Genomic DNA, 24,329 nt, shown 5'->3' with positions numbered 1-24,329 from the left:
TTTTATTTTCTGTAAGGCACTTTGTGCTACTTTAAGTATGAAAAGTGCCATACAAATAAAGTTGATTGATATGTACCAGACATAATGAAATATTCAGTCCTTTAGGGAATTCTTCTCTGATCTTTGTCATATATCATTCCACAAATATAGTAATCAAATTCGACTCCAAAAAACAAATTCAATGATAAATTGTATATGGTTTTGGACTGCTGCACATACAATTTGAAAACCTCCCCATGGGCTTTCATTGGGACAAAACAATTTGAATAATTGATACTACCTAGAGGGAACACAAACATATCGTCACTGAAGTGAACAACATACTTTTTCTATACAAAAGTTTTAGTTGTGTCCCTGTGATGGGTTTTGTAAGCAGTCCACTTTTCACATTTTTTAGATATCACTGCCCTGGAGTATATCTTTAACACTTACATAAAATATTTTCTCATGTAGGCCTAGCTTACCAAATCTTCGTTGATATTAACATTTGGGAAGAACGCAGGCATCTCCAGGGAACCATAAACCTGTGGGATTACTTGTTGACAAAAGCTGACTTGTCACCTCCAGAAAATATACAGAACTTTTGACAACCGAGACAAAAACATTGTCATTAGCATCTGTGATAAGAAACACACAGCTCTCCAGACAACTTGAGAGTGTGATACCGTGTGATGTGCTCCGCGATGTCTCTGCGTCACATAGTATGTCACATGTGATGTCACATGTGATGAAAGACCTCTGTGTTTCACCTGTGACACAGTGCTCATGCATGTCAAATATGAAAAACACGAGCGACTAAGCGGCTGTTGATGATAAACTTCATTATTTTTATAGCATGCAAGGGGAGGGCCTGACCGCAGAAACATGTTGATGTGATTACCAAGGATAAAGATGTTGATTTTATTCCATCAAAACCAAGCATACATGCAGTTGCTGGTCAACTTTATGGGAAGGGCTGCTAGCTCATAAATGGTGGAAACAAAATTAGGTTAGCCTGGTTGTGATTTTCAGGGGGCTCAGCACAAACACACACACAAACACACACACACACATGTGAAGAAAAGCAAACAAACATTCTTGTTTCCTAGAAGGTTCTGAACAAGATCCAGTGGAAGTTTTCCACAGAGTGCATGTAACTCCCCCTCCTCCTTAATCTCTTCCCTTCTGTTTCTGCACATTGCAATCGCACCCCAACCCCAACACCCCCTTCTTCCAACCACCCCCCCAGCTTTCTGGCTACACATAAACAGACTCCAGAGGTGTGTCTCCTCTCAGCCAATAGCAGGCCTCTCAAGCAGTGCATGAGGGCCTATCAGAGTGGCCAGCGCGAGCAGCCGACTCTCCTTCTGTTAACGGCAGTTGTTGTTTTGCTCCTCTCTGCGTTTCCTGCGTTCAGAATGATGGATGGAGGAGGGAATAAAGACGAGGTCAGGTCAGGCATTAATAGGCTTTGAGTGCTTGCCCACAAATTAGGTGGGGGCTAATCCCAAATTCACAAGTGTATGTGTGTGTATGCACATGCTCACTTTGTTTTACCCAGGAACCTACAAAGCATTCACATGCTCTTTATCATTCTCTATCTCTCACCCTCCCTCCCTCTCACACACACACAGACCAGACTCTGTTTCTTGCACATAAACATCATTCACATCCTCTCTCTCCCTCCGAAACACAAAACACACACACACGCGCACACACACACACCCACAGTTGCTGGTTATATCTGGTCAGAGGGTGTGGCGGGCTGGCAATAGGGGAGAGACTGTCTACCCAGTACAAATAGGGCACCTGACAAACCAGTCAACAACAAGCACAGATCCTTATGCAATGACTATATCAAAATACAGACTGCTGTAAAAGTAGTTATTGTGTCTTAAAATGAATATTTGCTAAAAATGATAGTGTCAGTGTAAGTTTAAGTTTTAGAAATTGGTGGGTTTTTGTGTTTTCAGCACAAGAGCCTAAAAAATACTACAGGTTTATCTTGGACATTCACAATCTGTGGAACATTCACAACTTGTTTTCCTCACTTTCTTATAGTCACATTTATGCAATAGGGTTGTGTTGCACAATCATGCAACCAGTGGGTTTGCAACTCTAGTAACGTCTCAAAAAAAAAATAACAAATCTTGAGCAAACATGACCCTTATCAAGGAGAAGTGCAACTTCTCGGCCCTCCTGCGATATCAGCAAGTGTGCATTGTTAACGAAAAAAAGCAACGTTTTGTGGTGACCGCGAATGACCACATCAAATCAGACGTGAAAAACAAGCTTCAGAGTTTGATTTGGCATGAATGCTCCACTATGTGTGTTTTTTTTCTTCTTCTCATGTATATGAGGAGGGAAAACTTCAGAGACATGGGAGTGATGACAGCTTATTTGGATGAACGTCTCGGTTGGATGGTCACCTTCGCACACCTGCTTTCAGAAACACGCGGAAACACGTGGTATTTCACAGAGGTTCAACAACTGATCTTTTTCCTTCTTACTCCATATATATAACTGAGCCCTGCTGACCCATATTCCTGTGTGAGGACAGAAAGACAACATTCTGGTTTCACTCTATAACTTTCAAACTTGAATAGATATTTGCTGATAAGGTCATATTTTCTGGCCAAATCCTACTCTTTATTTTTATAGATATTTATAAACACCAACTCCAACCAAGGTGACCTCCTCAACTTGCGGGTTTTGTTTTGACCAACAGTAAAAAAAACAAAGATATTACATTTATAATGTAAGAAAAGAAGCAAACTGTCACATTTGAGAGGTTGAAAGCAAATAATGCTCACAGTTTTCACTTGTTGACTTAATGGTTCATTATTTATATGATATATAAAAAATAATGGAGCAGGATCTATTAAATTAGAAGCAGATATTAAAAATACAAACTGGTAGATGCACACATGTGTCACAGAACATGAACACCAGACAGCTATTGGCTTAGTACATCCAGCAAAGCACACAGCAATAATGGTCAAACAAACAGAATGGTGTGGATTTCACTGCAAGGCAGTAAAGAAACATAAGCAGTGTCCAGATGAAGACAAGCAAACACACTGAACTGACAATGACAGATGGGCAACGCACTGGGAGAGGCACATTGTTTTGTTTGATTGCTTGTATAGTATAGTAAATGATGGAAAAATAGTTATAGAGTAAAGACGATTGGGTCATCTATACACAAACCAATCCACAGATACTCAGCTAAATCTATCTATTTATGTGACTTTATGAAGGCCATTTAGGCAAACTGTAATATCAGACATCAGCATTTAACCTCAATAAATCTGAAAACGACTGATTTTGTGATAAAAGTCTGACTTACTCACTGACTGGCTGGGAATTGAGAAAACATGTTACATAAGTTACCGGAAATCACTTGTTTGCTTTTTCTCCTGACATCACACCATTCCCTGTGCTGTTTAAAATATATGACAAGGGGCCCTCATAGAGGTCTTTTACTTTCCCTCCTTCTTTCCTGACGTGAAGTGGCGAGGAGTGAGGCAACGAACCACTGACACTCCCTTAAAACAAGCCAACAAATGACTGAGAGCATGTCGCTGATTGATATCCTGAGGGGGGCCCTTGTCCAAATACACTCACGCAGGTCTTGAGGGGATCTGTTCTTGCAGCAGATATGGACTCCTTCTCTCCATTTCTGTGATGATGGTTTAATGTTGGGGAAAAGCTGGTATTAGTTCAGGGTTTAGAGATATTTTCCAGGTTCACCAAGTTATCCCTAGCTGTATAAAGGGAGGGAGGGAGAACAAAAAGGAGCCGACCGGGTGACTCGAGAGTCTGTGTATATTTTGCGTTGGTTGGTTGCCAACCTTTACATGCCTGGTTTCCTAAGGGCCTCCGAGTGTTTACTGCAACATGGCAAGAAATCTACAGAGGGGCAGACAAGGTGTGGCAACCTGCCAGCAAAGACTATTCAGGAACCAGATGGAGAAGTTGTTTTTGTCTCTCTCACCATCGATCTCCCTATGGCCTAGATACTTCTGTTCTCTCAAGAGTTTAGCCAAGCTTGGCCCCTACTATTCTTGTACTTCTAAGCTCCCCTTAAAGTCAGTCAAAAACCTTGGGTTTTCCTTCCCTACATTTCCCTCTAATGGAGCCTGGTTTTCTCACTAATGTGTAAGATATCACTTTGTCTTGTTAAGGTTGTTTTTGCAGCACGACATATAACTTCTTTTTGCTCCTTTCTTTGCCGTCTCATTGCCCATTTCCCTCCACCTCATTCCTTCCCCCTGTTTACTGCTTCTTTTCAGCATTCTTTCTGCTATATCTCACTGTGCCCGTTCATTCACCTACCTCCAGTCCAATCTCTCCTTTTCTCTCTCTCCTGCACATTAACAATGGATTGCATTGTTTCCAAATATTTCTACTCGTTAAGATCTCTGTCTAATGCGCTCTTTGGCCTCGGAGATTTTAGTTGGTATTTTCAGAGAGGGGCTCATTCTTATTTTCTAATCACCATTAGGCAGAGACATACTGCACACTCACAGTAAGCCTACACACCCTGAATGAAATGCTCTGGTGAGGTCTGTTGTGCACTGTTATGCATTATCTGATGTTTTAGAACCTGCAAGACCACATTCAGGACATACATACATACATGCTAGCCACTTCCACTGTTGTTGACCCGTGAGTCCAGCAGTTTATTTTAATCATCCTGTAATTGGGCTAATTTCTCCTGAATTACAGTAAAGTGGAGAGACCCTATGCAGTACTCTCAAGGACGTTTGGGGAGTTTCTGAACGCAATTTTGAGAACCACTGCCACAATTCGGCCATCTCCCTTCATGACTCATCTATTTTCAGCAGGTAAGAAAACATGTTATGAAACAATCTATAAAGTTAACACAGAGCTTTATGTAGAATGTGCAACCCCACCCATCCAAATAAAAGAGCCTGAAGGTTCTACAGTCCAACAACAGGTCTCTGTATGAAAACACCGATGATGAAGAGATGAACTTCATCTTCACTAAAGGAAAGAAGGAAATCACACTAGGCTTTGAATATAAGCCGTTACTGATATTGGATATCAGTGTTTAATCAATAAGCTGTATTGTGTAGAAGTGACTGGGATCATTCTTTTATATGTAAGGCAACATCAGGCTTGACTAGAACATTGCTTTTCTAACTTTCAAAACAAAATGTCAACAAATAAATACATAGATATAAAATTAATTGTTATTCACTATTTAATAATAACAAATTGTAAAGCTGGTAAAAAAAAAATCAAAAGGAATTACAACTCAACTTTGTAAACCTTTTTTCATGCAGCAACAAATTGGTCAAACCTTAAAAGAGGAATTCAATTCTAGTATAATGTTATAGTATATAAACATAGAATTTAATTGATCAGCCCTGTTGTCACCAATATCTGATCCAGCTGTTCAAGTCAGTATCTGCCTGATATCCGATATGTTATTGGTGCATCTTCACTTCCCTGATGTTTATGTTGCATGTTTGTAATATAGCTAAAGCCAACATCTGTAAAACTTTAAAAAAGGAAGGGGCAGCTTCAATTCTTGGAGCAAACAACAAAACACCAGTATTTTCCTACAAGGCTCATGAGTCAGACGGGCTCAGCTTACAAAGTCCACAGTAACATAATGTCCAGCCTCCCATCTTATGTCCAAAATGACTCCACAAAAACAAGTCAGTGAAGTATGACAAAAATGCTTACATGTACTACACTGACATGTTATAAAAGTGTGGCGTCGTTTGGTAATGTGCTATGACAACATTCCAGGAGTGCTGAGTGTAGGGGGAACGTGTGTGTGTGACTGTTGGGAGGGTGGGGGGCTGGCCTCAATCGGGGGTCTAATAAACCCTCAAGATGTGATGGATGACAACGTGATGCATCTCTTCCAATAACTGTGTTGGGACACGGAGTACAAGTGCGTGAGCGATAGGAGGGATAAACAACTCTGTGTTGCTTTACACCTTCGAGATGAAGTAAACAGTCTTCAGTCACGACCATTAAAACCATTTAACTGTTAAAACAAAAAGAAAAAAGGGAACAAAAGCATTTCCTCTTTGACACGCGAGTCTTCTTTTCGTTACAAGCATCTGAAGTGACCAAATCAACGGAGACAGCACACACACACACACACACACACACACACACACACACACACACACACACACACACACACACACACACACACACACACACACACACACACACACACACACACACACACACACACACACACACACACACACACACACACACACACACACACACACACACCTCTGAGTTTCACTGCTCACAGAGAGGGGGAGCAGAGTGTGAAAAACATGTATTCATAGCTCATAGATTATCATCTTTAACACTGGTGTATTTAAAAACATCACTCTCATGTACATGTACAGTGATTTTAGGGAGAGCAGTGAGATACAGCTGCCTGACAGCTAAATAAGGAGATGGAATTCACTGTAAAGCTCCATATAGCAGAGAGGAGGGGAGATTAAGGTGAAAATCCACGGTAGGTTCATTACTACAACTACGAGCCACACGGTGTTACGAAATATTGAAAATAGCTGCCCTATGTGACTTTTTTTGTTTTGTTTATTCACCCGCTGAATACAAATGAGCAATGAAAGCTTCAAACATTAGTAAAAAAAAAAAAAAATCTTGAAATTTTCCCTGAAAATATCACATTATACATAAATGAGGTATTTGGTTAAAAATATTTTGACAATATTACCCAGCCACTACAGTCTGTAGGATGAAAATGGATCACTAGAAATTCATCTTGGCCCCTTAAAGTGTCCGGTGGCCAGTGTGGTAGATCAATATCATCAGAAGTATTTTGGCACAGTATCTGGTTACATTTACAAAAGTAGAGGCACAGTGACAGCTGGCTGCAACCATGAATACCATTAAGGTGACTTTATTAGCAAATAAAGCTAATTTATAGTAAGTACTGACCTGTAGGTGCACCTGTGTTAGGTTAAAATAGAATATATAATTTGAAGTTTTTATAAGGAACATATTTGTGGGATTGTAATAAAATGTATGTTACTATATTATGTTCCCATTTTAGCCCAAGTGTAGGAAAATGCAACAGGAGAACATCCTGTAAATACGACATTGACTTTGGAGGGGGTGCTAATCATGTGACAAGCTGTCACTCTTTATGTGTGTGAACAATTTGTGTTGATGTGTGTTTGCAAATGGGCTTACCTCAAATAGGACATTGAGAGACAGCTAAAGTATTGCATTGAACTGAATTCTAGACAAAGCGACCACCTGATCTCAATCCATCTGTTTCACTTTCTAAAGACCTTGACTTTATTTGACTTCATAACATAGTCGTACATTGAATAATCTATGAAGATACAAAGACATTATCCTTTTTGTAAATATGTATGCGTGTGCAATAAGAAACCAAATAACCTCCAAATGTCACGATATAGGGCAGACAAACTTGTCATTGTGAGGGAGAGTGTTTTACTACCTTAAGTAACCACTGTGAAGTACTTTTAAAAAAATACAGCAGGTCAATCACACACGTTGACACACACTCTCCCTTCGTGTCTCTACCACACACACACACACACACAGTCACACTCCAGCATGGTTATGGAGCAAAAGAGCTGAGGTCAGAGGTGAAAGACTGTGGGAACGTGGAGGTCCCGGAGCGCAAAACTGTCACCGTCCTGACAAACTGGCCTGTAACATAAACAGGCACACATACATCGGCTCGGGACAATACCCCCGAGAAGAGAGCATAATACCACTCTACCACTACACACTGGGTCTGAAACAATAACACACGCTGAAACAACATCATAGCCGGGCCTAAGCCAACACGGTACTGGGTAAACTGAAGCAACACCGTTCGGTGAGCAGCACCACACAATGCCTGCAGTGGGAAACGATCCATCAGGTGGTGACCAGAGCTAAGTTTGTGTCTCAAAGTGTGGGGTCGAAGGTGCACAGAGGTGACCAAGCCCTTGTGAGCACTGTGTATGTCCTGCTGCATGTTTTCATTTAGAACTAAAGGCAGTTGGGGGCCTTTAAACACACCAAGAACCCTACACAAAAAAAATGATTTCTACATACTGCCATGTTATTACTGACATTTACACCAATGGCAGTCCTACCTCAAAACACTTTCATCTGTATCGTTTAGGGTGAAACTAATAAATAATATTTTAAAAAATCACTTGGTCTACATAAAATGCCAAAACTATGAATAATGTCCATCACATTATCCCAGACCTCAACATGAGACCTTCAAATTGCTTGTTTTGTCCAATCAGTGGTCCAAAGCCCCAAAAAAAAGTGTTTTCAATTATTTACAGCAGCGAAAAGCAGCTGGATCCAGCAAATGTTGCATGATATATGACTTAAACTAATCAATCGTTTATGAGTATTGTTGATTTTGCTGAATCATTACTTTTCTGGTTGAACTATATTGCAGGGGTTATACAATATTCCCTGATCAGAACAAGAGCGTGTGTCCCTAATATTTTGTTTGTGTATTCCAGCTGGCTAAGCCTGGTGTTGAGCCTGTGTGGCTTGTATCCTAATAGGGACTACCTCAGACTGAGGCTAGGACCGCAGCCACCGTGCTATTCATGCTTTGTGACCTGATCCACAGATGCCTATAAATCCTGAATGCTCACGGCTATAAATCTCTCAAGACCTGTAAACAAACAACACACACACACACACACTCAAAAGGCAGACATCAACACACCCCTAGAAAGACATGAGCACATAGAAAAAAAAGTCACACACACATACTGGATGAACGCCCAGTGACCAGGGCAAAAGGAAAAAATTAAAATCATGCGCAGCATTGCATGCATTCAGCCCAGTGCATGGAAAATTCCCATCCAGCAACTTGAGAAGAGAGCAGAAGAAGGTTACAGATTAGTACAGAGTGCCCCACTGTGTCCACACAGGTGAACTGCAGCTGCCTCAGTCCCTCAATAAGCTGTGTGAATGATGAAACCACTCAATGGATGGCTCTTTTTCATCAAGTAAAAAGTCAAGCATTAAAGCGTGCAGGATAAAAGGCATGTATTGATTTGTTTCCCTTCAAATACTACCGCCACTGGACAATAACCTTCATCATAGATTTATGAATTAAATCAACTTAATACTGAACAGATGGCATGCAAGTCGATAGATGAGAGTGTCCAAGACCAGAAGCCGAGTGTATGAGGCAACGGGGGCATTTCTGTGTGCGTGTGTGTGTGTGTGTGTGTGTGTGTGTGTGTGTGTGTGTGTGTGTGTGTGTGCGTGTGCGTGTGTGTGTGCGTGCGTGCGTGTGTGTGTGTGTGTAAATACTCCCTCAGGATATCCAAAAGCCTTTAGAAATATACAAGGGCAAACCTTTAGTTTCAGACGTAAGGCGGTAACAATTCAAAATTAAAATAGACTTATTTGTTTTGTGTATATGTAAATGTACTGTTGGATTAAAACTACTAAAATCATGTTTAAGTCACTTAATAAAGACTTGATTCTTTATAATAAATAATGTTGTGTTTGGATATATATGGTAGACCTCTCAGCCCCAGCAACCTCCAACAATAAAGTAGGGGGGGGACTATATGTAGCGTCAGGATCACAGAACACCTCTGCTGCTCCTTATGATCAGGATATACTCGAAAAGAACCAGTTCATATGACGTGTTGGGTGAAGTGCTAAGAGCCATTCTGAATGGCTCAAAGCTTAGCGAAAAGAAAACTGTTCAACCAACAGGATTTCTTTGACATTTACACACTTACCAACAATTGTGTGGAACAGTAACACAAGATCCTACTGGCAACATTAAACCAATAGAAATTCGAGTTGAACAAAATCTGTTGAGAGGCGCGCTGGCAAAATTTTTTTTTTAAATAAATAGGAGCTAACGAAGCAGCAGAGGGCTTCACTTTATGAATAATTTGTGAACTTTAATTCCATGTGCAAGTTATAAATATCACATTTGCAATGAGAGAGAAAGAGAGGGAGCCTTGTTTATTCAACAGCACCATGTGATCCCCCTATCTCTATTCTTGCGTCTCCTGATAGGAGCAACACAGCAAATCCTGCTATACCCGAGGTTGAAACATGCATGCGGAGCAGTAGAACACGAAAGCAAGCCGGGACCTTTATAACTCTTTTATTTATGTGCCTTTTCTGTGTGTTTCTCTCCTTCAAAAGAGTTTGTTATTCCTTTCCCACCTCCTGCTGCAGCACTTTGTTACTGTTGTCCCCCGCCTCACCTCCTCTCTCCACACCCCTCCTCCTCTCTTCCACGGCATCGGGTTGTGTGGGTGAGACAAGCTGAGCCTTGCAATGTATGTTGATCAGATGGGAGAAAACTAACTGCAAGCCAGGGTGGATTGCAAAGATGTCGGCACAAGTGACCCAGTTATCAGCTTATTAATAGGGAATTATTATCTATGTGGACTTTACTCTGGTTTAGGGACATTTACAGCCATTGCATGTATGGTCCATGGACCAGACAGAATTTATTATAATTATAGAAATGATTCAGGCTACGGAGTCTGGGTTGTTGTTTTCAACTGGAGGTTGTTGACTGAATACAGAGAAAGAGAGTGTTTGTTCCACCTCCTCCATCGTTTTCCCCACTTCACCTCTCATCTATTCAATCACTGTTACATTCCCTCATCTCATGCTCAACCTTCGGTGCAAAAACATCGTGTTTTGCAGTATATTCACTTTAATTCTTTCCCACTCATCCATCTCTCCCCCTCCCTTTCTCCCTCTCAATTCCTGAATAGCTCTGCCAGAAATAATCACAGACAAGCCAGCACCCCCACCCCCAAGTAACGGTGTCAACCAACCCACCCCATCATTGCACCTCGTGCCACTGGTACCATGACGACTGCCTGGGCTCTGCAAAAGCCCATACCTAACACAAGCCCATCCCTCCCTCAGTGCCAGGGTAATACAGTCTGTAAATGTTTTAGTGGAACAAATGAAGACGGATGATTCTTACGAGGAAAAACATTTAAAAGATCCAACCTTTTCATTCTACAGGAAAATGTTTGAGATTTTATTTAATGTGTAATAATGGCTAGAAATGGAAAGTTGTGCATTTTTAAATCATTTATTCAGGCTTACAGCAGGATTGACAGTGACCTAGTTGCACACTTCCCACATGCCCCCTCCTCACTAGTCTTCCCAAGTCTACAGCCAGCAGCAAGCTGCACTGGCTGGAAGATGGGGGTCTGTCTGTGTTTTTCGGATCAAAGTAGGGGCTTGTGTGTTAGAATGATTTACTAGCATGCTAGAACTGATCTTTGATATTCTAGCGAAACATGCATTTGGTGCTGAAAAGTCAAGATAAATTCTGAGAGTCTTGCATAGCTTATTTTCCTGTGCAATAGACATACTGAATAAATGAAAGCATAGCATGTGGCATAAGACACCAACACAATAACTATTTCATAGGGCTGCAACTCATAGTTATCTTCATTATCGATTTCTACAGTAATTAATTGATTGTTTGGTCTATAAAATTTCCAAAGATGTTTCCAAATTCCAAAAAATGTCTTCAAATGTCTCGTTTTGTGCAGCCAACAGTGCCAAACACAGAGATATTCAGTTTGCAACAGTGAAAACAGTGAAAACTAACCGCTGATTTTATCACTGATTAATAGAACTACCATTTCAGCTCTTGGACAGCAACAGAAAAGAAGCTCAAATGCATCACAGAAAAGCTAGAGGCTTGAAGGAGAAAGCCATAAGTGACCACAATATGATTGCAACATTAGGCTTCATGTAGTTTAGACTGGACTTCCCTCAGACACACTGCCAGTGTGCACACACCCATCCGACCTCCTATCAACACTGTCCCATCACTCTGCCCAGCTGGCTGGCAGCTGTAAATCCACAGCTTTTTTCGCTATCACATCCTCCATATCCATGGAGCACTGTACAGTTACTGTGCCAAAGGTCACTGCCTGCTGCTGCTTTCTCTCCCCCCTCCGCTTGCAATTTGTCTGACCTGGTTCGAGCTGAGATTGCCCGTAATCCAGCAGATCTGTCCAGACCACAAGGCTCTCTCTCTCTTCATGGGTCCCCCTCTCTCTATTTACAGAGTACGCAGAGGAAGCCCGGAGAGGACTGGAGGCATGCACACAAACATGTTGACAGATATAGTACACTGACAAAGACAAAGGCATGTACATATACACACATTCATGCACCAAGCATATGAAAACGAGACAGCAAGCACAAACTTAAACAACCGAACTAATGTTTTGGTCTACGCGTGGACTTTGACTTTGCCTTCTCAGAAAAGCACTGTTGAATCTGTCCACACTGCTGTCCGTCAAGTTTGACAAGTTAAGTTTGTGTATATACCCTCACAACCGTCGAGGCTCATACAGACAAGCATTCTGATACCAAACCAAATCTACAATCAATCACTACTTAATACTGTAATATGATATCTCAAATAATTCAACCAATGCAAGATTTATGTAATTGACCAAGTTGTGATGTCATTTCCTAGGGTGTGTTGTGTCCTGGGTTATTCTGAGAGGTGGCTCGGAAGCCGTTTCACTTAATTAATCACACATACGTGTTTATTACAGGGACTGCTGAGCCATCATAAATGTCCATAATTAGTTAGTGTGCAACAACAAAAAATTGGAGGAGCAAAAGCTTGAAAATTCCACAGCCTTTGTCTAGTTATTTTAAGTCTAATCGAGGACTGATCTTTAGTTGTCAGTCCATGATTGAACATTTTGTAAACAGTAAAAATATAAACGCGGATTAAGTATGAAAATACAAAATGGAAAATAACATATAACTTGTATATATCTAAATTAAACTTTTAAATGTTGGTTCACATAATACAAATTGAACATATCAGTTATCATCTTTGTTTGCGTTAGGAAATATTACAGACAAATTAGAGTTCAAACTTGGGAAATGGGATAAAAGTCTTCTTGGCTGCAGCGCAAGATTATTTTCTTTTATCCTTCTGAACAAAGAGTCTTTGAGGATATGTGGAAATACCTTCAAAAATTGAGTTTTTGAAAGATTGTCGGGGATTTATCCTTCAGAAAAACAGATGCTTAGCTCTTCAACTCAAATGTTATGACAATACATGAGAGGCACCTCTGTTTAATGCAGAAGTGTTCATTAAAACTTTAGAATAAGAAACGCTTGGTTTTAGAACAAGCTACAATACCAACAAAGAAATGCTGCAATTCCGTAATTAAGCTGAGTCTTAGTACTGTAGCACAAATAAGTCAAACCTAAAACGACCTGGACTACATTGCCAGTTGACCATATAAACTCCATGTCCATGTGGAATTCTCTGTTCGTTCTTTACCACATCATTTCATCTCTGTAGGCTGTAGAAGCAGACAAACACTCTGAAGGCTGAGCAGCACCAGCCTGCATCACAAGAAAAGGTTGATCTTAGGTTGGCTCTTAATTCAAGTTGGGATAGAGGGCTAACTCAATGGAGTAATTACATAACACAAAGAAACCCCTCTCTGTCTCTGTCCAGCCGCCCAAGACTGGGCTCCTTTCATCCAGCGAGGGAACATGGTGACCGGAGAGAAAAAGAGACGATGGAGTCTGCCCACCCCTTTCATAGACTTAGAACAAACACTATTGTCTCCCTTGGTTTGTGTGCATGTTTGCATTTGTTTTCAGCGTCGTTATTCAGTGTTCCCATATGCATCAGATCAATAAAGGCCGGTGAGGTCAACCACCTCGATGAGCCCCAGGACGACACACTGTCTGTGTATGTTGACCACTCTTGCAGGATTGCACCGGCAACATTTTGACCCTTGTATGTTCACCCCAGCAAATCGTTACATAAAGGACGCCATATGGGAACCCGACCCCTCCCCGCACACATGGAACCCTATTTTCGGCTGTGACCACGTAACCCTTAACCTCAGAAATATTGGGGCAACATAACACAGCAAACATTCAGGCTGACATGCCCATTCCTTTAACTGTGAACACAGTGTTACCTGCATATTCACAGGGAGTCTTGAAAAACAATCAACGACTCAGATGACACAAATGAGGTAATGGCTAGGACCAGAGAAGGGCCCATGGCCTTAGATGAAAGATGTTTCTGAACCTCTTTTTTATTATACGGGCTCCTTAACCATTATTGGATCTAGAAAGGGAATGGTAACACAAGCAAAAAATTTAAAATATGCCTTAATTTGTATGTGCGGGATAAAATATCCAAGTCTTCTCCTTTACATAACGGCACACATATTTAAATAGTTTGCCACAATAGTTTGACATTTTGGTAAATTTGCTTTCTTGCCATTAAATATAAGGCTAAAGCTAACTTGCAGCTGTGATATATAGGAAAGGGAATGTGTTTTTTCCAAAATGTTGATTAATGATTTCCCAATATGCATTAGCATATTTTTTTATGTACTAGCACATATATTAAAGGCATTTTATTTCTAACCATCTGTTTATGAGCATTTGGAATTCGATTTTTTTCCACAGATGATATAATTTAAAAACTATACTGTCGATATCCATATTGGAGCAATACACTAGCAAAACATAGCTCGGGGCCAAATTTTTGCAAGCCATGTGGTTATTAAGAGACATTATTCTCACCAAGCAGGAGGCCTTCCTCTTCTAGAAGAGGGGAGGTTGCCAAGGGGAAACGCACTGTCTGTACTTTCAAAGATTTTGTCTTTAATCAGCGGATCTATTGGAATTAGAGGTCTGTCTGAGCCCATGCCCCCCTCCCTTTCCCCTTCCATCCCTGACAATGTGAGAAAGGGGTGTGTGTCTGTGTGTGTGTGTTGGTCTGGAGGGTCTTCATCCGTGGGACCAGAACGACATGAGCTGCCACATTGGGCTCATAAATGCACCCTTTGGCGAGCCCACAGCAAATGCAGCTTAGCATAATTCAAAAATACCAGACAGTGTGTACTATGGTGCACTGCTAAAGCCGCAAAGCAGCTTTCTCCCTCTCTCATTTCTCTCTCTGCCCTCTCCATCTTCCAAAAACACTTCCGCACAAACAGGAATTAATGCCACTACTAAACAGTCTATTTCCTCAGAAAAACAACATGTCAGGTCATCAAATGTTGTCAGGCTTAGTTTTTTTTCTTGTTATTAGAGGGCTCATTAAGTGGAACAGGCCACAGTAAACACCATGGTAAAGCTGGGATAAATCCAATATTTTACTCTCTGCAAGTAAATAAGGACAATTCTAACTTGATTCAAGCCCTCCCTCTCCACTTTGTTTATTAAGGCTGGTTCGGAAAGAACTTACAACAATAAGAGTACAGAATGAAATTCAGCTGTGAGCTGAATCCAAATTACACCAACATTAAAAACGGTATGGCATACCGATGGTGCTGACAATGAGTTAAGCTTATAGACGGATATGATGTCAGCAGATGGTTGTGACAGACAACTGGTCGGTGTGATGTCTCCCCTTTAGCGAGCCCCATTCCTTGTAATGTTACACCCATCGTATACCAGTAAAACCAGTGACTCGCTCTTCTCTTTGCATGTATGCATGAAGTTGAAGAGCTCGATTGGTAAATCCTTGGCTCTTGTAGTGTTTAAGCGTTAATGAGTTAATGGTGTCTCATCGTGCCAATCCACTTGATTAACATGCATTAGGTCGCAGTGATGTTCTGACTCAACCACGATGTTTGCAATGCTTACAGAGAGGTGAAGAGAGGAGTAGACAGCAACAGAACCATACCATAAGCGCTAGTATGACAGGATGTGTCACAGCTCGGTGCGGCTTAATGCAACATAGAACAAGAAGCTCACTCGGGTCTCATTATAAGCTGTACGAGTCTCCTACCTGGACGCCCTGTAAAAGCTGAATGCATCGCTCCTTGACGTCATCAAAGGGACACCGTTTGGAAAGCATGAGGAGGTGAGCCAGCATGTCATTCAGGTCACTGTTGGGAGGGCTTCCCGAGGCTGGGCGTGATGGGGCTGGTGATGGTATGGGCCTGATGGCCTCCACTCTCCTCATAACGTCCTGGTGGATGTTCTCCATGGCTTCGGTTCTGGAGATGGCATCCCGGCTGCCCAGCCCGTTCCATCTCCCCAGAGACTCTTGGACCTGCACTTCCATCTTTTGGTGTAGGACTAACGTTTGTGCTGTCTTACAACAGGCTGTGCAACAAATAAAACGTAATAACAGTCAATGTCTACATCACAGAATGAAAAAAACAATGTTTTTACAGTACTGCAGGAATTGCCTGAATGATAAAATGACCAGCCAAAGCTATTGCCCAATATTTCAGTATGACAGAAATTTCATTTGTCAATTAACAAGAAATTGCAGAACATAAACATCAAAAATATGTTTGCAAATTGCAATTACACTCTTTGTCCACCAAGGAGCACTTACAAGTTTATTTTCAAACTATAAATCAGTAAAAGGAGAGAGCAATATGGATGATCTATAAAGTATGTTATATAACAATATAGGGTGTGATAAAGTAATTTTTCTGTCACATGAGAAACTGTTTATGGATCAAATAACCAGACATGAGTGTCTGTTTTTGTTTTTTTAAATAATCCAGCAAATCAAATATGACAAATCAAGATGTTACAACAACAACACACTTTTGTTGTTGTTGTTGTTTTAAGCCAATAGGCCCAGAATGCCCGAACACACTGATATAACACTGATATGAAAATGTGTAGATACCAAGGTGTACATAGCATGGAGAAAAGTGTCTGACAGCATAAACGGGTTCTGACAGATCATGCTGCAAACTGTAATACTGATATTTACTCTTCCAAGAAAAAGCCTGTTTAACAGACGGGCTATTTACTGATGTTATCCACCACCATAATCTGGCAAATAAAGTGTCATTGTCACATAGCTTTCGTAAACGACAAAAAAAAAAACCCGACGTTGTTTCATGGTTGCCGAATTATATGTAAATGTAAGACATATCGTGACTGAAAACATAAAAATACGCGACTTGTCAGTTAACGTTAGTGAGCCCATTCAATCTCTCCCCATAGCTTCCTTTCGTGTCACGGCTTTCAATCTGCCCGTTAACAAAGACACCGGCAAAGTACTACAGAGCCGCGGCCAAAAAACACACTCCTACACGCAAACCTTTCACCGTAGACCAAAAACAATAAGTGTCATTCTCAAACACTCACTTTATCCACATTCTTCGGTGCAGGTCTTCTGCTACGGGACGCCTTGCCACAGCACTGACCACTAACGTTCGTCCCCAGGAAAGAAAAACGACAGGAGGGCGGTAACTTGAGGGTTAACGTTTGATTGGCAGAGCAAGCCGACCAATGAGAGGAGGTATTAGGAATTCATGGGCGGCGCTGTCTGGATTCTGACAATTGATTGGCTGCAGAGGAGTTGCCAAGCTCGTGGGGGGAAGGTTTTATGGGAGTTGAATTCTCCTCGTTCGCTGTGTGTTTTAGTGGGTCGCTCTTAAGAACTACATCTCCCGGCATACATAGAGCAACCCCCCTTTCTCTTGTTTATCAGAAATAACTGAGACAGGCCATGGAGAGAGAGAGAGAGAGAGAGAGAGAGACAGAGAGAGAGAGAGAGAGAGAGAGAGGGAGTTGGGGGAAGGGGGGGTGTTGTACATTTCCATTTAATTAAACTGCCAAACAACACACTGAAACAGTGAGGGCCAGTTAAAAACCATAAGCACGCAACCATTAATGTCAACATGTTTGTCTGAACGAAGTTAAAATTAGATTGTTGTGTGCAATGTTTGAGTCACCAAAAGACACCCAAATCTACACAAGATGCACACGTCTGCAGAAGAAACTCAAAACCCAAATGAGTTTTATAGAGAAGGATATCCTTTATCTCAGCGCGGCACACCTGCCACACCGCAGACATGTTGCCTTTAGCTGCAGCAGCAGGCTATTTGCATGCTGTTGTGCAATTGTTTACAGGGTGATTGATTGATTTACTGGCGAAAGACACTTTACTAAACCACAATAGCCTAAGCATTAAGAAAAATGGCTTAAACAATTGTTTTGTTGTTGTTGTTGTTGTTGAAAGCGAGCATGTCACAGCATGATATAATGTCCCCACCACCTTCCAATTTAGCAGACCTGGTAGTTTTTTTTATTTAAATTCACACTTGTTATCAAGACCGTAGCTACAACTGAGAACACTAAGGTCATATTCTGGCTATTTTGGGGGATGTTTGTGTCCGCTTAATTTTTATAATAAATATTTTATTTAATCTTGCTAAAATGCATTCTCCAATGGATTGTGTGTGAACCTAGTTTTTCAAGGGGAAGGTGAAATTAATCTACAGCATTCTGATTATATCTACATGATGCCAAACTGCCAGATGGTGAACAAACAACACTTGATCATACACTCACACACTGAACATTCTGGCACAATCTGCAGTGGGGGAAGTGGAGGAGGACACAGTGCGCAGGCGGAACCACTGTCGGAGGGAAATTTAAAAAAAGTCCGGACAGCCTGTTGTGACACAACCCGGATGGGACTGCCGAGCAGCTGTCGCTCGGAGCAACCTGTTAGCTAAAAACACAAGCCCTCGGAGAATATAAAATATACAAATACACGATTCGTTCCGAAACGAGTATCAACGTCAATATCACAAAATGGAGAGTTATCACGATCAGGTAACATCCGCAAATCAGCCGTTAGCTGCGAATGGGGCTAACCCGTTAGCGTTAGCATTGTTTACTATCGCTGCCGTTGTTGCTAACGTTAGGTTATCTGAAGGCGCTATTCTACTGGTTGTTACACACGTTTATCTAGCTTTACTTACACGAGGGCGGTTGCAAAGGGTGTCACTGTTTTTATACTAAGATAACTAATTACAGTAAACGAAAAGGGTAGTTTTAGCGTGAATGAAGTTCCAGAAGCTTTTAAAGTTAGGCTTGTTTGGACCGCCTCTACCTGCTGCAGAAAGCTGGTGTACTGGTTAACCATTACGGTACTTAAACGGTTGGTCGGTAAGCGTTAGTTATCGTCAGATAGTTAAATACAAATATTCATTTTACTTGTCTGATTTCAGCTAAACATCTGGAATACGTTTGAAGACCTCATCTTGTGTTGTCAGGACTTTTTAATGGGCATAATATTGATATTTTTTTAATTGTATCGTCTAAAAAAATCACCAATAAAAATAATAACTAGTTGCAACCTCCTCCTCCTCCTCTTTTTTTGTCTGTAGACCTTCGACTCGCCCTCCAAGAACAGTTACATTGGGAGCTATTACCAGCCTCCAAACAGGATAATACCATTAGCAAGACGGCTTGAGTTCCCTGTCCACTCAACCGTCAGCATGGACTCACAGATGACCAGCCCTCGGGTCTCTCAGATTGACAGCAAAGGTATAGGGCAACCATTATTCCAAGCTACTCTTGTCATATCATTTGTTTTTGTTTTTTCTGTAGCTATCTGCTGCAATAACCAGATATGTCTTTCTGTTCTCCTCTTCAGCTGTTGTTGATGCACTGAAGACCCTCCAAGAGAAAATCAGGCGTTTGGAGCTGGAAAGGAAGCAAACTGAGAAGAGCTACAGTCAGTTATCCCATGATGCTCAGAGGCATCAGCAGATTACAGCATGTTCCATGGTGCCCAGTCAACCAGCAGCCAGTTTGCCAGAGACGGACAACTCTGGTACGAAAGGTAAGTGATGGAGGCTGCAGAGGGAGAGACCACTTGAAATGCAGTCTTTTCTGTGTCTTTTCTCTACATGTTGTGTCTGTGTTTTTGATAACAGAGGTTGACTCGAAGCTGCAGTCTGCAGAGGCTCGGTGTAGGGTCCTTGAGAAGCAGTTAGACTACATGAGGAAGATGGTTGAAAATGCGAAGAAGGAGAGGAATGTCCTCATGGAGAATCAGGTAGTCCAAAAGTCTTTCAGACTACTTTTAGAAAAGATTGAATTAACTCTTTTACAGGGAGTACGTACCAAAAGGCATGTTTATATCCTAATGCATTTCATCATCTGTTTCATTTCTTCCTAGCATTTCCAGATGAATGTTACTAAATCACCATATAATCTATTTAACCCCGTATTAGGCTTCACTGCAGAACCAGCATCCAAGCAGCTCAAACACCCAATCTCAGCGGGAGAAGCTGGAGAAACTTGAATCAGAGTGTCTCAAATTAAGTCGGACACAAACTCTGGCAGAGGTGGTTCTTGCAATAAATTTTGTTTTTCAATTTAGTCTAAACACTAATCATCACAAGCTGAATAATAAGAATTATTTTTTTCAATGCAATTTTGCTTTCAGACGAAGCTTGCCATTCTGGAGCAAAAGCTACTGAAAGAAGAGCATGAGCGTAAACTTGTGCAGGAAAAAGCAGACAAGGTCAGTCCACACACACACTTCACCTTTAGGACCATCTCAACAATGACACATACATCTACATTTTCACTTTGTTTTAGTTTTTAGTCTATTAATGGGAAATGCCAACAAATCATGTCCACAGCTGGAGGTAGAGTTGAACGTCAACTTCCCAATGTCTTTGCCAACTGCTGAAGAAACAAAACCAAAGAAGAAAACAAAAAAGACCAGCAAGGTATACTTCTTCTTAAGGAGTTGAAGAGAAAAATATTTGTTTGCATGCACATATTAGTGATAACAGCTGTCTTCCACCTCCAGAAAACCCCCAGACAGAATGAGCTGACATCACCAAGCGGCCCGAGGCACAAAAAATTGCCCTTTGTTGCAGGAACGGTAAGTCCGTTCTGATGCACTTCGCTAACTGTAACAACCATGTTTATCATTTATCATTAACTGATTCCCTTTGATTCCTTTCGACTGATTTTCCCTCCCTGTCACAGTCGACAAGCCCGAGCCATTCCGTCCACGCCAACATGCAAAGTATACTACACATGATGAAGCACCATCAGCCCCAGCTGTGTGAACGAGTGAGTACACTGCACAGGTCTGGTTGTGGAGCCAAGAAAAGCCTCCAAAAGAACTTTGCTCCATCTTCCACCACTTTTCAAGACCCTGACAAGGATTCTGAACGAGCAGAGCAGTCACTGGGCTCGCTCTCTGACCTGCTGTTGGCTCTGCAGGACGAGCTAGGACAAATGAGCTTGTGAGTATGTTTATTTTTAAGTGTTTTGTTTTACTTTTTCGTTTACATGTTTACTAATGTGTGTGGTTTTATTCTTTGTCAGTGAGCATCAAGAGTTGGTGCACCAGATAGATGCGACCCAACATCTGGAGCAGAAGCAGGATCTGCAGAGAGAACTGGAGAGGTTGGTTGCCAGGATGGAGGTGAAGGGAGCTCAGATCACTAAGCTCCGCAAACACCAGCAGACGGTATGTGAACTAGGCATGGGACAATATAAAGTGTTTAAAACTCTTAAAATGTCACTAATGCATACTGGAATCACTTTACATGTAGTTAAGAAAATAAGTCATTTGTATTGTGTCACAGATAAGACGCACAAACTTTTAAGTGAACAATGAAATCATCTTGAATAAGATGAACATGAATCATATCCGTCTCCCTGTATAAATACAGGATACATGCGTTTTTTGTCAACCATCACTCGGTACAACCTAGAGACAGTCTGTCAGCTGATCTCCATCCGTAATTGTGTTGGTAGTGTATGTGTCTAATGTGTTCTGTGTTTGGCTAATGCACAGATCCATAAATTGACCCAGAACCAGCCAAGTGCTAAGGACCACACAGCCAAGAAGTTGAGTGGGATCAAGCCTCCTGTTCCCTCTCTTGTTGAGGCTAAGAAGAAAGGAACGAAAGGCGGGACCACTCACAACAACCTGCAGCTTCTTCGAGAGACCCAGAAGTTCAGAAACAGTCTAAAACAAGACGACCTCTCCTGGGAAACATGAGCTTCTCTGAATGACCTTTCTGTGTACGTGCTTTGATACTACAGCTGGTTGAACCACAAGACTCCCCTTGGTTCCTTGAAGCCTGTTTTCCCGCTCTTCAAATGGCCTCTGGGAACCTTTCACTAACAAATGAGAATATACAAAGGACTTGATAATGTAATAAATAAAGTCTTTTAAGCAACGGGCCATTGATTTAAGTTAAATCTTGCACATACAGAGAGTCTTTTATACATAGAGGGTGTATTGTTAATTAATTACGCCTGTCTCATGTCAAATGAAGCTAGAGTAATCTATTTTTAATATTTTAATTTTAATAAAGCTTTTTTCTTTCTACTTATTGTGAAAAAGATTTTTGTTTAAATTTGATTTCTGCCTACACACGTTTCCCTCTTTGTCTGCACCGTTGTTTGGACTTCACACTGAGAACCAGTAGGTGGCAGTGCTCAGCCTTTGTCTGTTGTGCAAAATGTGAAACCTTTAACCCCACGTGCCATACAGTTGTATGTATAATAATAAGGTGTAACTATATAATGTTGCACCCAGGTTCTACTGTTCTGAACCGTCTGTAATAGAGATGGACCAAATGCTCTGTGAACTCTGTTACGGCAGCTGGATGTACAGCTGAGTAAATGAAGCCCTGACCACAGGACAAACGGATGTGGTGTATGTCGCTGTGCACAAGTGGGAGGAACTACTTTTTTTTCAATGGATTTTGCTATTTCACACCACGAAACAGCTTAAATCCTCGTAAATTGAACTATAATAGCTATCACTCTTAATTGTAGGTTGGTCAGATGACGGTACATTTTCTTTGCTCTGTTTATTTGAGTCAGCCACCTCTTTATGGGATGAATAATCACATGTGAAGCTGCCTCATGACATTCCTCCATTATCTCGTTAGCAAGCCTCGGTCAACATTTTTATTGTCTCATCAGGTCAAAACATTTTATGCGTCGAAAGCATTTCTTTTACCATAAAGTAAATCTCAGTCACTCCCTATACCACCATCTGTACAGTGGTTGATTAGTCAGAAATTGTTACAAACAAAAATTAAAACGGTGCAACATCCCGAACTGCCGTGACCAGGGTTCAGGGTCATGGGAGTAGAAAACAGATGATTGTCATTGTTGCCCTCTGCATTCAGCCTTTTCAGTTAATTATCCAGATAAACTGCTTGGTCCTGGTATTCTTGGCATGACTCGGGAGTCCACAGCATGGTTAAATGGACTGAGCAGACGTATGAGAGAGAGACTAAACCTATTGCATTGTTCCTCCGTGCTCCCATATTTGATTACAGAGCATGACTGGACACGGCAATCAGGTTAGCAGAGGCAAGTCAGGGCCCCTCCATGACCACATACGTCTCTCCAGAACCTGCAGCTCTGATGCCTTGTGACTGCACACAAAAACACACTTGCTGGTGTTGAATAGCAGCGATGCCTTCGGAGAGCAGTGTATGGAGGACGGCTGGGTAGATGTGAGTCTGTAAGGCATTTTGTTGTGGGTGTTGAAGGATTTCATGAAAACTATCATTTTAAGGATAAAAATATGTCTGAAGTCTAAGATTCATTTGCCTATAGTCCATTTCTCTAAAGTGAAAAGTTCAAAATCAACAACACATCAGTGTACAAACACAAGTTTATCTGAAAATGTTTCTTAAATGAAGGATTTTCCACTTTCTATATCTGTCACTGAATAGCAGATACTTTGCAGGCTTGCCGATTGTGTGTAATGGACACACGAGAGAGGAATGATGGTGTGGTTGTCCAAAAAAAACACTCTCCCCTTAAACTGTCTGGTTCGGGGAAACGGTGCCAGCTGGGGACTCTGGGCTCGGCACAAACACAAAGTGAACGCACACACCTCGTTCAAGAATGTAGTCAACTGTAGAGACTGTGATTTTTGAGAGCGCACACACACACACACACAGATACACAAACATTTCCTCTGTTTTTGCTGCATAAGCAGAACTTTGCTGTGACCTTGGAGACTGCCATTAGAACAACACACAGAGTGTGAAAAAACAAACGGGTTGTTTGGAACAGAGGGATGCTTTATTTGTTTTTTGGCTCTCATCGATCTGTAAGGATATCAATGGTAAATGACAGCAAATAGCGTCACATGGTTGTGATAAACTTTGTATCTATTTGCTGTTCAAAACACGTTGAGTGGTATCGTACAAAGAAAGACACACCAAGATAATGCTACACATGCATTTTTGGACTTGTGACCCCTCATCACCAGTTCTAGATGTGTGGGCATGAATTGTGAGGGATTTCTAAATGCTTAAACAGGTGAAAGTATGATATATTTATCTAGAAAAAATCACAAAAGTAATATACAGAATAATATGTAATACAAATACAGTTTCTGTTATCATTTGCCTCCTCAAATGTTTCTTGGGGGGACGATGGAGGGTCACTAGATTATCTGGTAGAGAATGAAGATGGAGGGTACTGATGGGTTCAGGTTGTGTCCAGGATGTGCAAAATTAGAAATGTGTCGA

At 41.3% G+C, this 24,329-nt stretch overlaps 2 protein-coding genes across 2 annotated transcripts in view; one reads left to right on the top strand and one right to left on the bottom strand.

Annotated features, from left to right (window-relative positions):
• The window catches only part of sesn1 (sestrin 1), a 47,113-nt gene extending 29,895 nt beyond the window's left edge, over positions 1–17,218 (bottom strand). Inside the window, exons 1-2 of the mRNA XM_084030367.1 lie at positions 17,143–17,218; positions 15,815–16,134 (exon numbers count right to left, since the gene is read on the bottom strand). Of these exons, the coding sequence (XP_083886493.1) occupies positions 15,815–16,093 (279 nt within the window). The 5' untranslated portion in view covers positions 16,094–16,134; positions 17,143–17,218. The remainder of the gene's footprint in view (positions 1–15,814; positions 16,135–17,142) is intronic.
• A 1,256-nt stretch (positions 17,219–18,474) lies between these two features.
• cep57l1 (centrosomal protein 57, like 1) lies at positions 18,475–22,156 on the top strand. Its single transcript, XM_084030369.1, has 11 exons — positions 18,475–18,618; positions 19,176–19,335; positions 19,445–19,633; positions 19,728–19,849; positions 20,028–20,141; positions 20,243–20,320; positions 20,442–20,531; positions 20,615–20,689; positions 20,797–21,059; positions 21,142–21,286; positions 21,617–22,156. The coding sequence occupies exons 1-11, from the start codon at positions 18,598–18,600 to the stop codon at positions 21,821–21,823; spliced, it is 1,464 nt and encodes a 487-aa protein (XP_083886495.1). The 5' UTR covers positions 18,475–18,597; the 3' UTR covers positions 21,824–22,156.
• The last annotated feature ends 2,173 nt before the right edge of the window (positions 22,157–24,329 follow it).

This window comes from Eutrigla gurnardus, assembly GCF_963514095.1.
Source record: "Eutrigla gurnardus genome assembly, chromosome: 16".
Lineage (NCBI taxonomy): Eukaryota > Metazoa > Chordata > Actinopteri > Perciformes > Triglidae > Eutrigla > Eutrigla gurnardus.
This window is presented reverse-complemented; position numbering and strand designations above follow the sequence as displayed.